General features: G+C 33.0%; 1 protein-coding gene across 3 annotated transcripts; it reads left to right on the plus strand.

Annotated features, from left to right (window-relative positions):
* The first annotated feature begins 375 nt into the window (after positions 1-375).
* Positions 376-15,579, plus strand: LOC142972189 (uncharacterized). Of its 3 annotated transcripts, none has more exons than XM_076113059.1 (5): positions 376-444; positions 12,044-12,116; positions 12,586-12,786; positions 13,175-13,425; positions 15,367-15,579. In XM_076113059.1, the coding sequence occupies exons 2-5, from the start codon at positions 12,057-12,059 to the stop codon at positions 15,455-15,457; spliced, it is 603 nt and encodes a 200-aa protein (XP_075969174.1). In that variant the 5' UTR covers positions 376-444; positions 12,044-12,056; the 3' UTR covers positions 15,458-15,579. The 3 variants fall into 3 exon arrangements, with proteins under 3 accessions (XP_075969174.1, XP_075969173.1, XP_075969175.1); XM_076113058.1 differs by lacking the exon at positions 376-444 and adding an exon at positions 8,314-8,394; XM_076113060.1 differs by lacking the exons at positions 376-444; positions 15,367-15,579 and adding an exon at positions 8,314-8,394 and having other exon boundaries at positions 13,175-13,902.
* Positions 15,580-15,935: the final 356 nt, after the last annotated feature.

Here is a 15,935-nt window from a genome sequence, read left to right on the forward strand (position 1 = left end):
TTCAAGATGCTTACAAGAAAGTTAATTTGCATGACTAAATCGTGATAAGCGCTATTTGTTTTAACACTAAACCGAAAACCGTGTTAAGAGGCGATTGTTCACTTTTCACGGTCTTGAAAAACTACTCAATTACTTTGCAACTTCCTAAATTATTTTAGCTAAGTTATTTTTAGGTACATTTTTAAGGCTTCCTCTTTCCTGTTTCTCATAACTTCTATAGTTCATCCAATCAATATAACGAGAAAGAGGTCATCTGCTTTGAACTTAATTGGTACTATTGGCATTGACGAGTTACTTAGTAAGTATCGTCACGGTCAATTCGTGAGAGCACATGCTGTAATACGAATACTTGTCACGTCTTGAGACATTTTGTGTAGTGAATCAGGTGCGAACAGTGCTTATCTCAGTGTGAATTTACTCTAATTAGTGATAAAATACCATAAGGTAAGACAGCCATTACATAATAATAAAAAAACATTTTTATTTTTCACGAAATGCGCGCGTAATTAATTTTTTTTCTGTATTTTGTTTTTTTTTGTGAGGCAAAGGTAAGCAGCATTCTACCTTTTTGTTTTTTTTATTATGTGTATAGGTATTTGTGGTTATGCTTTACAATAATAAGGAAACTCGATGGATATTAGTAATGGTCTTGCGATAATCAGATGTGTTGCAATCTCAGGTGCAGATGCATAGAATGTAGGATAATTAAAACCTTACATGTTTATAATTTACATAAATAATCTAAATAGTAACAACGGATAAAGATACAGCAATGGTTTTCCCGCTGACACACCTCCTTTGATGATATATGTTTATTAGTTTTATACAGGTTTACAATATGACTAAAGCAACTAATTGAATTACAATATTATTACGCATGTAGATCGTAGTTATTCTATTCTAATACTGATGTCTTGTTTACATTGTTAACATAACTATATTAAAATGCGTAGACAAGTTAGGCTGTGTGAATCATGATAGTATTAGAATTTATGCAAAGAACGCTACAACTCATCAACGGCATTTTCTTGACATTGATAATTTCTTCAGTTTTGGTAGTATTATTAGGTCTAATCCTAAATATTGCAGCATATAAGTATTTATTGTGTAGTACTTATTTTTTATTTATTGTACCAGCAAGTTTGAAACTATATGCCATCAACGCTGCCTGATTTTCCAAAGTTTACACTTTTGTGCTTTAAATATAAAATTGTCTGAAACCAAAAAATAAGTTACAAAATAGTAAAAAGTATGGATAAAACCACTTTGAGCCCTTAAAATTATAACTTAATAAAGGTAGATCATATGGCGGACCTGTATGTGTAATATTATATTTATATGTGAATGAAGCAAGGGAAGTTGGTAGGTCTTTGGTCTTTACCTGGGAATGAGGCGTGTTTAATTATACATAAATTGTGTGTAAAATTATAACCTCCATTCGTGGCTCATGTATAACCATGTAGACTCTACATTGTAGAGTACAGGCCCCACCCGTCAAGTGAGTTGCTCTTGATGTATGAGATCACTTTGTAACTATCACTATAGCTTCTTTATGATACAATTGATACGTGACTACATGAGATTTATGTATGCCCATTTTAAAACCGGTTCTATAGTTTTTTAGATAAACTATGGACGCTCTTTAGGTGTATTTGAAGAAGGTATTTTTCCTTAGGTACTTCATAGAAGTTTTATAGTCGCCTGTTATGTTGTAAACCAATAAAAAAGTCGAGCAGACGAAAGTCACGGGCTGAAAAGTCTCTCTATTATGAAATAAACTTAACCGGCTGAAAATAATTTTCTGTTATAACAATTACTCGATTCGCATTTCAAATAGTCTTCATTTAAAATACACCACAAAGTTTTCTGAAATCTGGTACTTACATTTTTATATAGGTATTCGAAATTAGTCCAACGTATGAAATAAAGTTGACCTTAGAACATACTTCTTTATATACATACGTGATTGTCAAAATAAATATAAAACATTTTTGTTTGTTTTCTCAGAGTACAAAGGTCAATCAATACAGAACTTAGTTGGTACCTTTACCTAGTATACATCCATATAACCATAGCAAAGCCTTTTTCAAGGCTGTAATGTATAGTTTCTCACAGTGTGACGCTCAAAGTAATGATTTCTATTTAACTTTCGAGCCTCAAATGGCAAATAAACGATCACAAAAGCAATTATGCAAGATCTAGTTACAAATATACTAGGTCAAGTCCATCGAGTTTGAAGTGTGATTGATAAACAACTGCATGTTTGACGAAAGGGCAATGTATGCCGCAGGCAAATGTACATTTAATTTGTAGTGTAATTATACGCATAAATAGGTTTTAGCAATACATTTGGCTGATTGTAAACAGGCCGGATGTGTTAAATTTATTATGGCGTAAAAATAGGTAAGGTTTGATTTCACCTAATTATATTGAGTATCTAATAACATTTTTGTTATTCATTTCACATTTATCAAAAAAGGTCTTGTTCTTGACACGGTAGTCTTTGATATTATTTCGGTACTCTAGTCTATACATAGGTACCATAGGTGGTTCCTCTTGTAAGCTAGTCTGTAGTAAGTATAAGTGTTAATGTCTTGTAACGTTTTTTTCCACGTAGTTCCGGCTTATGCATCAACAATTATACACAAAAAACTGCTTTTTTATCCCATTACATTTGAAATCGAACAAAACTAACTGAGTTCACAAAAATAGGGAGCAGTCTTTTAGTATTATCGTAATACCTGTAGGTACCTTATAAACAGACAGTATACCTACATAAATACAGGTATATACGAGGTTTAGCATGAAGGTCTCAACGAAGCCAACGTCCTGATGACCTTGGGCACGGAGCAGCGAGTCTGAGTATTTTTAGAGGTACACCGGCGCCGATGTCTATGTTATATAATAGTTACTTGTATGTATTACGAGTATTGTTTATAAGGTGTGGTAGGTAGATGTAATATTTTCTTACCATAAGTTACAATCCAAGGAAGTAATAACTAAAAATTTTAATCAATCGAAATCTTGCTTATTACCACATTATTTATTCCTCCAAATTCAGATGAATGTTATTAACAAGATTTATTTTTATGCGAAACATCAACATGCAAAGTATATGAGAAAACCTTTAAAACTGATTAATACTGCATTTGTTACTAGAAAGATTGATTTGCCACAGCGGATAATAAATAAAGCACTTTATAAAACATTATTTTTGAAATATCCCGGATCTGCTTCGCACCCTAATCTTTGAACTACTAACGTGAACCCACTCACAAAGACTTTTTAACTAATTTGAGAGGCTAATATGTACACAAACATAACTGCAGATAATTATTATTATTTACTTAAGATAATCTACATGTCGACATAACCTGTTTTCTTTTTATAAATAACTAGTATAAAGTAAAAGACATCTCTCTGTAATTAAGATAACACGGTCTAGTGAGACTCGAGTACTTTATTATTTGCAAACAATGTTATCTAATGCTTGTAGCGATCAAAATGCAGTAGGGATTATTCAATTGAAGTTACTTGAGTGATGATTGCAATATTTCTTCCGCGATTTTGTAGTGTGAAGAATATAATGAATTTCTTATTCTATTTGTACCTATTTTATTATACCAAAATGCCGTTTTTGATGTTGCTGCGATTGTCATAATTAATAATAAACAAAATAGATTTATCCCATTCAATCCCCACGGCTGGGCAAGGGTCTTCTCCAGTAATAGGGTAGGAGTTAGGCCTTAAGTGCTATTAAAAGGCCACTATTAAACAGGACGATATAATTGGAAAAATATCTGTAGCACAGTCGACAAGGTATGAGACGGTTGCCGAGCAGATGTTTCGGGTTCGAATCCCGAAATTTCCCAAAAATTGTCTGGAGTAAGGATGTTGAAGTGATAGACCTCTGTGCCTCGGAGACGGTCTTATACCATACCTGTCACTGGTCGTGTCGGATATCCGTCCCACCGGGCTATGGGAGTAAAGGAATAGAGAGTGTCGAATAGAAAATGGATGAAAAATCCGATGTTTAACTAGCGACGAAACTTAATACACTAGATCTCTCATAGGATCAATTTGACAAAACGTAGCAATATTTAGTGTACGATCCTCGAAGGTCTATACGATACTAAGCTATCTTCACGATTTTGCTTAGTTTTTATTTCGTCTAACATGTTTTTCCCCGAATACACAGAACTGCATAACATGCACGATTTGACGGGTACTTTTTTATATCGTGATACGGGTCTGTTGCTGCTTTTCCTTGATATACACAACCATATTTAAACGTAGATAATGTCTTATTATTTATTACCTACGCTTCATCGAATTTTCAGATTTAAAAGTAATTTAAGGAATAGGGAAATTAATATTTAAAAGAATCTAAAAAGATATAGGTTTTTAGTATCAACGGAGAGTCTTAGCCACCGCAAGCCGCACATTTAATGCTAAAGACGCATCTTGCATTAGTTTTCATTCGTGAAGACAACTATACACATACCTGAAACCTGTACAAACAGGTCACATCAATATCTTGCTGAGTATAATTCGAAAACTATCACTCTTTGCAGGTATAAGGTTTTTCTATACTCCCAGAAATTGCATCAAAATGCGTTGCTAAAATTAAATACTCAAGCAATTTAATTTTGAAATTGTCGCGGTGCTAATTTAAGTACCCATAAGGAAATCACTTAGTCATATTTCTACTTATACCCATTTAGTTCTTTTCATTTAGGCATTATTAAGGTAAATGCACTAACCTCATTCACCGAAATAATGCAGGTACCTAACAAATGCTTCAATAATGATACTATTATCTTGTCATAGTTTTTCCAACATATTTCCTATTAACACTACATGTGTATTTCCCCGAGACCCCGACACATGTCTAAACAAATACCTATGAGCTTATCAGTTTAATCTATTACAACTATTACAATATAATAAAAATATCTTCGTTCGTTTGTTTATAGAAAATATTCAGTATATCATAAAACAAATTTTGTTTTCCCATGTACATTTACCACCAAAGGACCTAATAGCTTACTCTCTCTCTCTCTCTCTTCCATGCTATGAATCTAATAGCTTACTACTTACTCATATACCTACCCAACACATAATTTTATGAAGATGTAAAAAGTCCTGTATGATAAGATGTATGGACGTGAATAAAGCAAGGGTAGAAGGGAACTTAGGATCTTAGCAAGTAGAGTTCTTTAATCTCCGCCTGTCTCCCTGTGGAAAGACGTGTTTGCTTGTTCCAGTCAAACTATTGTTTTGAACAAGTTTGATCACAAACACTGCGACACGAGAAGTTAACGTTATCCGAAGTAGCGCAGGATAAATTTTATCGAAAATACAATCATATATGTCGAAAACTGAAGGAAAATCTTCCCAACAAGTTTTAGGCGGAAATACACACTTAATATAAAATAAAAGCATGCATAATAAATTATTAGGAATATAAAACACAAAGGCCTTAACCTATTAATTCTATTTTAAGATTATCCTTATCGTTTTAGCTTTTGGACAACTTACGTCGCAATGCCATTTTATATGTAGAGTTCAGGCTTATGGTCGCAAAAGTACTTATTCAGTATTTGTGGTTAACATATTAATAGGCTGAAATCGTGAATATGAAAATATATGATTTGGAAAACTATAATTCATCGTGAACTATCATCATGCACAGCCTTTTCTGCTAATAGTGGGATAGAAGCCTCCTCCCGCAGACGCTAAAATCCCTCCCCCTCCTCCTCCTGGCGCAGAACTCCCTGTTCTGCGCCAGGTCAAAAGGTTTCCCTTAAACTTCATTATATTGACAAGCCACCTTGGTAAAGTTCCAACTTACCACTCCTGAAGACTAATCCGTTTCAGTGCAAAAGCACTACATAGCAGCATCACTTTTGGCCCAACGTTACCTAAGGTCCGCGTTGATAGACTTTTATCAATTTGGGAGCACTGGTTGAAGAACCAATTTTATACGTCGTACAAGTTCTTAAAACCGTACTCCCAGATTGTTATCAGTCTATTAAATCGGTCCAAAGTTTTGTTATACGGATTACAATATCGTCCACCTTCGTCCGTTCCGAAAATGCTTGTTTGTTGTGACGCCTAAGATAAACCGCTTTCTTAGCCTATATTGCGAATCTTATTTCGTGCATGCGTATTTATTTATATACTTAAAATACCTGTTTGTAATGGGTACCATCAACATCCCAGGTAGAAGAAATCAAGGGCAGAACGTAATGATTAAGGATTTAATTAAACCAATAATTTACTGTCTTATTTTTAAGATGACAAGGGTCATTCTTGATTAATAGTTATATTGTTATTGGTATCGAAATTTATCTGATTTTGAAGATATAACAAAATGTAACACTATGTTAAAAGCATTACTCATAATTGAAAGCGTAATTTACACGGCAGGAGTGATTTAGGTGTAAGTAATATTCAAAACATAAACCTGACAAACCTTAATTACACACAGTCATAATAACATGTCAATTTAAAATCAACTAAAACTTAAAAGGCACGGGAATAAAATAGACTATTCCAAAGTTAGGCCTTTTGAGCCATGAACGAAAGTGCACTAATTCTACCTGACGCCACCTTAATCATCTGCAAAAGATTTATACAGGTCAATAATGACGATGTCAAAGTTAACAAAAGGTTATCTATTTAGCTAATAAGCTATCATTTTTGAAAATAAGACATTATTTAAAACCACTTTTGAGGAAAACTGTGACAAGTGAGACTAGTCTTGAGTGGATAAAAGCGTCTTTTGCATCTCTTACAAAGAACTTGAAAGAATATGCGTCTGGAACTCAAAGGGAATACTTGGGTGACAAAAAATATGGAAAAAGCCTATTTTTTCCTTTGGTAGATTAATGCAGCGTTCTAAATTAATCATTTATGTAAGATTAAAAAACGGGCTGTCAATATTTAAAATTCTACATTTTCAGTGTTCTGCTAACCGACAAAGTTAATGCTTCAGATTAGGATTATTATCTCAAGATTTATCTTATTTTGATGATTTCGAGTGCATTATCAGACCGTAGGCAGTAGATACACTATCAAAATGACTAAACATAAAAGTATCTGTCATTTTCAAATCATGATACTTTTTTTGTGATGTCAGCTGTCGATATGCTGGACATTATAATTTATAATTTATTTATTTTCAAAAACCTGATTACCTATAATTTTAATAAGCTCACAAGTTTGACAAAAACTGGTCGATGAGTCTAGCTAGTAATACTAAGTATACCTATAGTAGTATTTTCCTTGTTTTCTTAAATTAATTGATTGATGAATCGTACGGAGATAATTACAGAAGTTCAACTATGAAACTTTGTACTAATTAACGCAAAAGAAAACCACATCTTTAAGGGAGAAAGAAGATTGACAAAGAGAGGAGAGGGGCGAGGTTTTACTACTATGTTTCGTCGAGAACTTGCTAGCTAACAGAAAAAGTTGTATGAAAATCTGACAAGCGCCTCTATCGGGCACCGGCGGAATTACTCTTGAAGTACATTTTAAATGTTAAACTCTCGATCCTCCATAGTACCGACCGTAGAAAATCGCGCCACGGGAATCATCCAGAACTACTATTAAAGCAAAGCTTTTTTTTATAGAAAGACAAAATACAACTTATTCATTCCTTTAGGTTAGTCTGTTTGCATAGAATTCAGGATTTTCTTCGCATCAAGATATCCCTTTTCTCGTAGTGTGATTCCCTAGCTAAGAATAAAGCATGCAATCTAATTGAAAGATTGACAATTGACCTGTCTGTAAGACCTGTATAAAGTCATCAGTAGTTTCACAATCTCATAAAAACTTGTCAATTCGTTTTATAAAACCTATATCTAAATAAGTATCATTAACTAAACTTTCTAGGTATAACTTCAAATATGTCAATTAGTTTTATACAACCTTGGCAATAAAAAAAACTGCAATTTATCACTCTAGAATCAAAAACAGGTATGTATATGAGAACTAGTTTATAAGAGAGAATGACCTAATCATTGGAGTCATCTTACTAGTTTGAACAAAATAAAATATAGAAAATATGCATGTATAGACATCAAACATGGTTACATAATAAATATATTTAAAAGTCCTATGAAAATTTTATAAAATGGTATTTTTCACGATTAAAAAAACAGCTTTAACTTTACAATTCTGTAATCTAAAACCTATAGAAAATTTTTGATGTTTCTACAATAAAATGCTCTATATTTTTCCTCGTGTAGTTGTTCTACCGTATGTTTTCTGTGCCGTGGTACGACTAGGTACAACAAGTTGAGTATATAAAATCGTGTATGAATGGAGACCACAACACAGTCGCCGTTGAGCAATCCTTAGCATTCACTCACTGAGAGCCAACAGGTGAGTCGCTTGCACGCACTCCTCTTATTTAATACCATTTTAATAATAAAATATATGTTTATTACTAGCAAAATACATATAATACTATAGTTTATTAGTATAGTTAATAATTTGTTATAAATATTATAGGGAATCGTTTCATTTGTGTTTACAATTTGCGAATATAATTTACAAACTTGATCGGGAATATTCCATAAAGTTTTTAGTTAGTTGTATGCTAATTTTATTATGTTATATGTTGTGTTTATAGTGAATTATAAAGGCAATGTTATGGGATAGTTTTGTTCTTGTCGCACTTAGGTGTCGGTTAATATGCTAGAAAGAGACGTAATATAGGTTAAATCATTAATCATGAATGCGTTACAAAATACAAGTTTGTTTTGATTAGTTGCGTTTGAAAGTTCTAGTTATTTATATTGCAACATTGTGCAATGTTTATAAACAAATAAATGAAAGTTAATATGTTTACTGAACCGGGTTTAACTTATCTAAATGTTGTTTTTATAAAGATATTGAACTGTTTACTTAGTTATATCTATACTAATATTATAAAGCTGAAGAGTTTGTTTGTTTGTTTGTTTGTTTGTTTGAACGCGCTAATCTCAGGAACTTCTGGTCCGATTTGAAAAATTCTTTCAGTGTTAGATAGACCATTTATCGAGGAAGGTTATAGGCTATATATATCATCACGGTACGACCAATAGGAGCAGAGTAGCAATAAAAAATGTTACAAAAACGGGGAAAATTTTGATCCAATCTCTTATGTGACGCAAGCGAAGTTGCGCGGGTCAGCTAGTCGAGAAATAAGAATGCACTGACATTTACTAATAATAATTTAGCATTTGTTATTGTTATTTTAAACTGATAACTAAATGATCGTATAGTTAATTGCACATTATTATAAGTTTATAGTATCCTTGTTTTAGTATACTTACTTAGATAAATCGTAATGTAAAACATAATATACCTACTTTAAAGTAGCTAGTATATACATATAGTACCTAAGTATAAATAGATCGCTGTTAAAAGGAAATGTCAATACTAAAGTTTGTAAGGAAAACCCTACTTGTTCCTTATTTTCTTCATCTGAAGAGGTCTTGTGAGTACGTCACACATTGCATCGTGTAAATTAAACAATTGCGCGCTGCCATGATCTTACTAGCGACAATTTGTTAGCCTATACTATACATAGAACGAGTTTCCCTCTCTACAATTGGTTTACTGGTTCAACAGCTTGTTGCGTGTCCCTTGTGTGTTACAGATTAGATTCAGAAGTTCATTTATCATAGAGAGTTGCGATTTTGTACCGTAAAATAGTGTAATATTTGTAAAATTTGGGGTTAATTTGATTATAGAAATAAGTAAGTATAGCTCGCATTAAAAGCTAGCGACGTGTTAGTTTTCCGGTTCTTGGTACTAAATATCGCTATGAATAAAATTGAAACATTTCAAATAGTGTAATTATTATTGACCTTACGCATGCTAATTTCTTTCTAGTTTTTGTGATTAGTAATTTGATCGTATATTGAACATTTAACAAATGGCTTATTTACGTTACTTTACAAATAACCCTGCTCAAGTGTCGTTAAATTCTTCCAGTTGTTTGTTGTCCCCTTGTTTAATAACAAAAATTCCGATTTCGTTGTTTCCTACAACAACTTTAATCAAACTACATTTGTATACATCTGGTATATCATATATTATACTGTTTACGATACATTTTTTGTGAACACAACATAATTATTCACCAGTCAGTTTAATAAGTATTATGCAACTCCAAATGTATGGGACTTTCCTGAATACGAGTTTATCAACAAAACTTGTTTATTTTTTATACATCTTATGATCTAAAGATGTCTCGTTTCGTGTTTAGGATTAAACTAAAATCAGGTTCTAATAAAAAAAAAACTGTAGCAACTTTAGGCACATAGCCTGCGCTCACCATTTGGTAAAAGATCTGTGGGTTAAGCATCCATTGAGCAGTCATTCCATAGATTGGTGACCGCCGAGTGGTATTTGAACTGCACGTCTCCGTGCTTTGGAGGGCACGTAAGAAAGTCTGTCCCGGTTATACTGTACTAAGTAATCCATATAAAATCCATCCATATAATAAAGGTCTTTTAGGCGGCTTGAACAACTATGACACTAGGTTTACAACTAACCAAACGATAAAAGAAACTGTATTTTGTTCTATTTTTTTAATTTACGTACGTTGCACGTATCGTGCGTTGCAATATTCTTTTGGTGTAAAGCCTTGTAATATAATTAGGTATTTTTATTTTATGCCGATGACGTTTTAATGTAGCCGCATTTTTTGTTTTTTTTTCCGTGGTTTTAATGTCTGCTATTTGGCTTAAGTTTGGTTCAGAATTGTTCTTAAAATACAAAAAAATATATTGATTTCATTTGATACTGTGTAAAGTCAAAGTTTCCTTAAAAGTTTGGGCAAAATTTTCAAAAACTCAATTTACTTGTTGTGTGTTTGTTAATGTGTAAAATAGTTATTAGTTATTCACAATAGTAATGACGTTTTATGGCACTTCCAAGAAATATTTCAGAGCTATAATATAAAAATAAACATAGTTAAATAGCGTCGCATCAATGTCAATTATAATCCGTTAGTTTTTTTGTTCTATTCTTCGGATTAATTGAGACTTTTTGTCAAACCTTTTGTTGTATTGTTGGGCATGAGATAAAAAATATCACGACTATAGGCAAGCATTAGTGATGTCGCGTTAAATCGTGAATACTCATTCAATGATCGCTTAGAATAGGCCTGAGTAGGTATTTGTCCAAGTAACTGTTCCGTACAACTCTCGATTGAAGTAGACAAAATAGTTTGGAGGTTCAAAAGTCAAAAGAATTTATTATTCATCAATTTTGGTTTATGTGTTGAAATGTGACTGCCCAAATTATGACAACTGTATTAAAGAAAATGAAAACCTGAAAGCAAAAACATATAGCAAAAATAATTACGCAATGTTCAAATAATATGCTTCTTTAATGCATTCTGTGAAACATTTCGTCTTGGATCCATCCAAATCTTAATTTTCATGCAAATTACACGAAAAATGTATTGAACACAAAAAACGTCTGGGTAATGCATTCCTTAGCACGATACGTACCTAATTACCATTGCAATACCATTAAGTGTAACAAAAAAGAATATATTTCTGTTTACGGAAACCGGCGTATGGCTCCGAAATGTGGTATACTTTAGCGTTAAAGGTCTTAACTATGATTATTTTGATTGACTTAGCGTTAAAGTTCTAACTAAGACTATTTTCATCAAGTCTTATGTGTTAAAAAACCTACACTTAGTTATTTGCGTTTATATATTTGTCATGCTGTCTCATTCTCTCATTTGAAGCTACATAGAACTTTACTATAAAATTGACAACCTTTGAAACCAGCAGTAGTATGTCGTTGTGAGGATAAACATGGTCGAAAACTGTTCATATAAAAACAAAATGTTATAAAATCTGATGCAACAGCATTGATTGGTATCATAATATTTGGCACACTATATTATTTATATTTAATCGGTCAACAGGATAATTCAATAGGTTTATCCAAAATAAATATTTATGAATTTTTCCGTGGTTTAATTATAAAATGAGCTATAATTTGAATATGTTTGTTATTTCAGATAAACTAACAAGATGATGAAGACTTTGATATTTATGGCTACGGCCGTCGTGCTCGTCTTCGGCCATGAAGAAGTAAGTAGTTTTCATCATAATTTAAACAAATTACAGAAATAAACCTTTGGCACAAAATTCAATGAAAGGAACTACATACGACATATTTGAAGGAATTATTAAGAAACTAAAAGGCTTACCTAGAACTGAAATCTATCTACTGTTAGATAGTTTCGGAATTCTGATCACGATCCAGAATTTCTGTAGACAACCTCGAGCAAAAAAACTAACAAAAACAAAAGCTCTGGTTATAAGTAGCAATACTCTTTAAACCATAAGATTTTCTATTGTCGGTATATTAACTATCAAGGATCGAGATTTTAAAATGTACTTTAAAATCTGTTCCTACGACATTTGCTAGGAGCACGACCTCATACAAATTTGTAGATAGTTAGCAGGTATTTTAAAGTTGATAGCAGTGGGAAATTATGCTACAGAAAACGGTATCAGTTTGTTTGACTTCTCTTACCGTCTTTGTGTCTGTTTCCAGGTGATTGACCGCGCCATCGCCCGCCTGGACGGCTCCGGCGTGTCCGGCAACATCACGTTCTCTACCTTACCGGACGGCAAACTGCGCATCACCGGCAGAATCGTCGGCATGCCGGCTGGATCCTACGGCTTCCACGTCCATGAAGGTGGAGATATCACTGGAGGATGTGGAGGCACCCGCGGACACTTCAACCCTAATGGCGTAGGTTTTATTTTGTGATTACATAGTGTATTGTACAAGCTGGATTTATAGAGGTAGCTAGTGATTGGTGATAAATGCTTCAAGGCTTCCTCTTGATAAAGACTTTTGCGGTCGCCTGAGTAAAATATTCTAAACTGTGAAATGAATCCATGAAATATTAGAAATCCATTTGAATTGTTTTGTTGTAATACTTACTTATAAAGGTTGCATATTACACATGGTTCTTGTCAGTTAAGGAAAACAACACAGTTTTGTTTTGGGGAAGTACTACAGCGATGATATTATATTATTACAAACCTACAAAAGCATTCTAAAATAAATATTGACTACGATTCGTTCAAAAGAGAAAACCAAAACGTAACAAAAATAACCCTTAACTTTTTTACAGAACGACCATGGCCACCCCCACGACGAGAACCGTCACGTCGGAGATCTCGGCAACGTAGAGTTCGACCAGTCTTCCGTCGCCAACGTAGACTTCACCGACCACCAGATCAAGCTGACCGGCCGCCACAACATCATCGGCAGGGCTGTGGTCCTCCACGAGAAGTCCGACGACTTCGGCAGATCCGACCACCCTGACTCCAAGAAGACCGGCAACGCTGGCGGCAGAGTCGCTTGCGGAGTTATCGGCATCTTGTAGGCATTTTACGATATTACTGAAGTTTGAACGATGCTTGATGTCTGCGACTATCAAATTTCAAAAAGGGCATATGTCACATTACACATGAATTGATGTTGTGCCCTTCTTGAATTGTGTATTCTATCTTTAAAACAAATTGTAATTTTGAAGATGATTTCTTCGAAATGACAATGTTATAGAAATAAAAGATCATCACCACTTTTGAAACTGGTCAACATTAGCATCGTTCAAGTGACAGTCAAGTTTACTACTAACACGTAACTTAAGATTTATTGGCTGACAACGAACCAAGCTTTAATAAGACCCTCTCCTCAAGACTGCCATGTTGGCAGCCATTTTGTACAAAGCGTGGAGTAATATCCCTCAATATTTCTGACTTAGAATCTCAGAATAACATAAGATGTGTGAGTACGAATACTATGATCGTATACCATGACTGTTTTCTACCAAAATGAATAAATTTTCTACATAAATGTTGTTTTTATTTGTAGGTATTAGAAGGAAGTTTCCTTCAAAGAGTGTTTTAAATAACTAGGCTATAAATTGACAAAACATTACTCACCCCCGGTTTCTGAGCACATTTAGCGGTAGTTTATCTATTTTTTTTTTATATGAGTTTAAACGCAATTGAATAGATAAACTACCGTTAAATGTACTCCAGAAACCGGGAGTCAATGAAGCGTAGTATGAATTACATCGTCTAGTCAAAACATTGCAACAGTTCGAAAAAGACATTCTTATGTTTTTGAGATTTTTTTCAAAACATAAGATTTATTTTGATTGCCATTATAAGTTTACATAACTGGTATTATTTGTTAAAATAGTCCACCTTGACCGAGACGAGGCAATGTCAAGATAATCAATTAAAATATCAAAGTTGAAGTTTGAAACACTTTCAAAAGCACATCACAAACACTATATGACTACGAATCAAATCAAATCAAATCAAATAATTTATTTGCTCAAATATGGTGTTAAAGATGATAATACAAGTGAAAGAGCGCATATTCTGCCACATGTGGCGTGCAAATATTAACAAATTTTATAACAAAGTACTTGTTTATATATATCTGCAGTATGTAAATCTGTCTTTTATAAATAAATTAATAGCAGTTTAAAGTAATGAAGTATTGTATCCGACTACTGACAAGCCAAATAAGTTACTATTTTTGAGACGTAAATCCTTTTTTTATTTATGACGTAACGAAACTGTATTTTAAATGACAAATTGAGTAAATGAGATGATAAATAGCTCCATCCTTGAAAAATAATGTTTTGAATATATTATAAACGTTTAGGAATTATACATTTGACTATGCGTACAAACAAGATTTGTAAAAGTTGAAAATGTCATGATAGAATTCTCTAAGATCGAAGTGATAAGAGACGAGATAAAAAAAGAAACTTAGATTCCTATGTTTACCGAATAACATCGTACCTAATTGATATTTTCGCTCGCATTACGGAAAAAAAATTCGTCTCAGATTCAATCATATTGACCTATTTTCATTCGTCGGTAGATTATTTGTATACCTACCTACTAGATGAAACATACATAAAGTTTCTCTATTTACACTAAACTTTCATGATCATTTGACAGATTTGCGTTACTAAGAAAAGTAGGTATATGAAGATAAAGATAATTTTGTTTTTGCAGATATTGCTTTCAGGAAACGGGTGTCATAGTCTCATGTATATTTTACCAGTAGGCATGCATGAAATAAACTGTGTTTAGTGGTTAACACCGACTATTACTTACCTTTATGGCTAGGTTTGATCGAAAATATACCTACCTAATATTTGATTCCCTTAACTGATTTCTAAGCTGTCCTTGTTTCCTGTCCCGAAACTGAAAGAACTGAGTAATATAAATTTTGGCAAGATTGTATAAGATCAATTATTAGACTTTTTTTAAACGATACCATTCTCTTTTACAGAGAAACTCATCAGATGCACAACGGAGCCTCTATCGTCGCCAGCATGTCGTTACTAACGTTGGCAGTAAATTTCATTACTTTTATGTTATAAGGAAATTAGTATGTATAAGTAAGAACTTAAAGATCTTATTTTCTACGTTATGTACTTAATATATTTTATATTAACTTATTACAATTTTGTAAAACTTTACATTTATTAAATATATCTTTTAATTTGGCTTTTATTTCGTCAACTTTTCGATTTTGGTTTATTATTCAGGCTTGGAACTAAATATTTGAAAGATCTTTATTTCTCTCGAGCGTAAGTTCAGTTGCTTCATAATATCAAACACCAAGGCAATGGTATCCTTCAACGTTAGAAATGTTTTCAGAATATATATTTAAGAACCAAAAAAATTATCAAGTTTGCTGTGACTTTTGTATTTTCATCTAAGCCACGAGTCTGTCCGCCAAATTCATACCAGTTTCAAGAAAAAACTTCGGAGAATTCATTTCCATCATATTCTCCAATGCATTTTAAACCATATAACTTAAGAACTGCGACAACACCACAAATCGATAAAGACATT

Source organism: Anticarsia gemmatalis, chromosome 4 (genome assembly GCF_050436995.1).
Source record: "Anticarsia gemmatalis isolate Benzon Research Colony breed Stoneville strain chromosome 4, ilAntGemm2 primary, whole genome shotgun sequence".
NCBI classification, from domain to species: Eukaryota; Metazoa; Arthropoda; class Insecta; order Lepidoptera; family Erebidae; genus Anticarsia; species Anticarsia gemmatalis.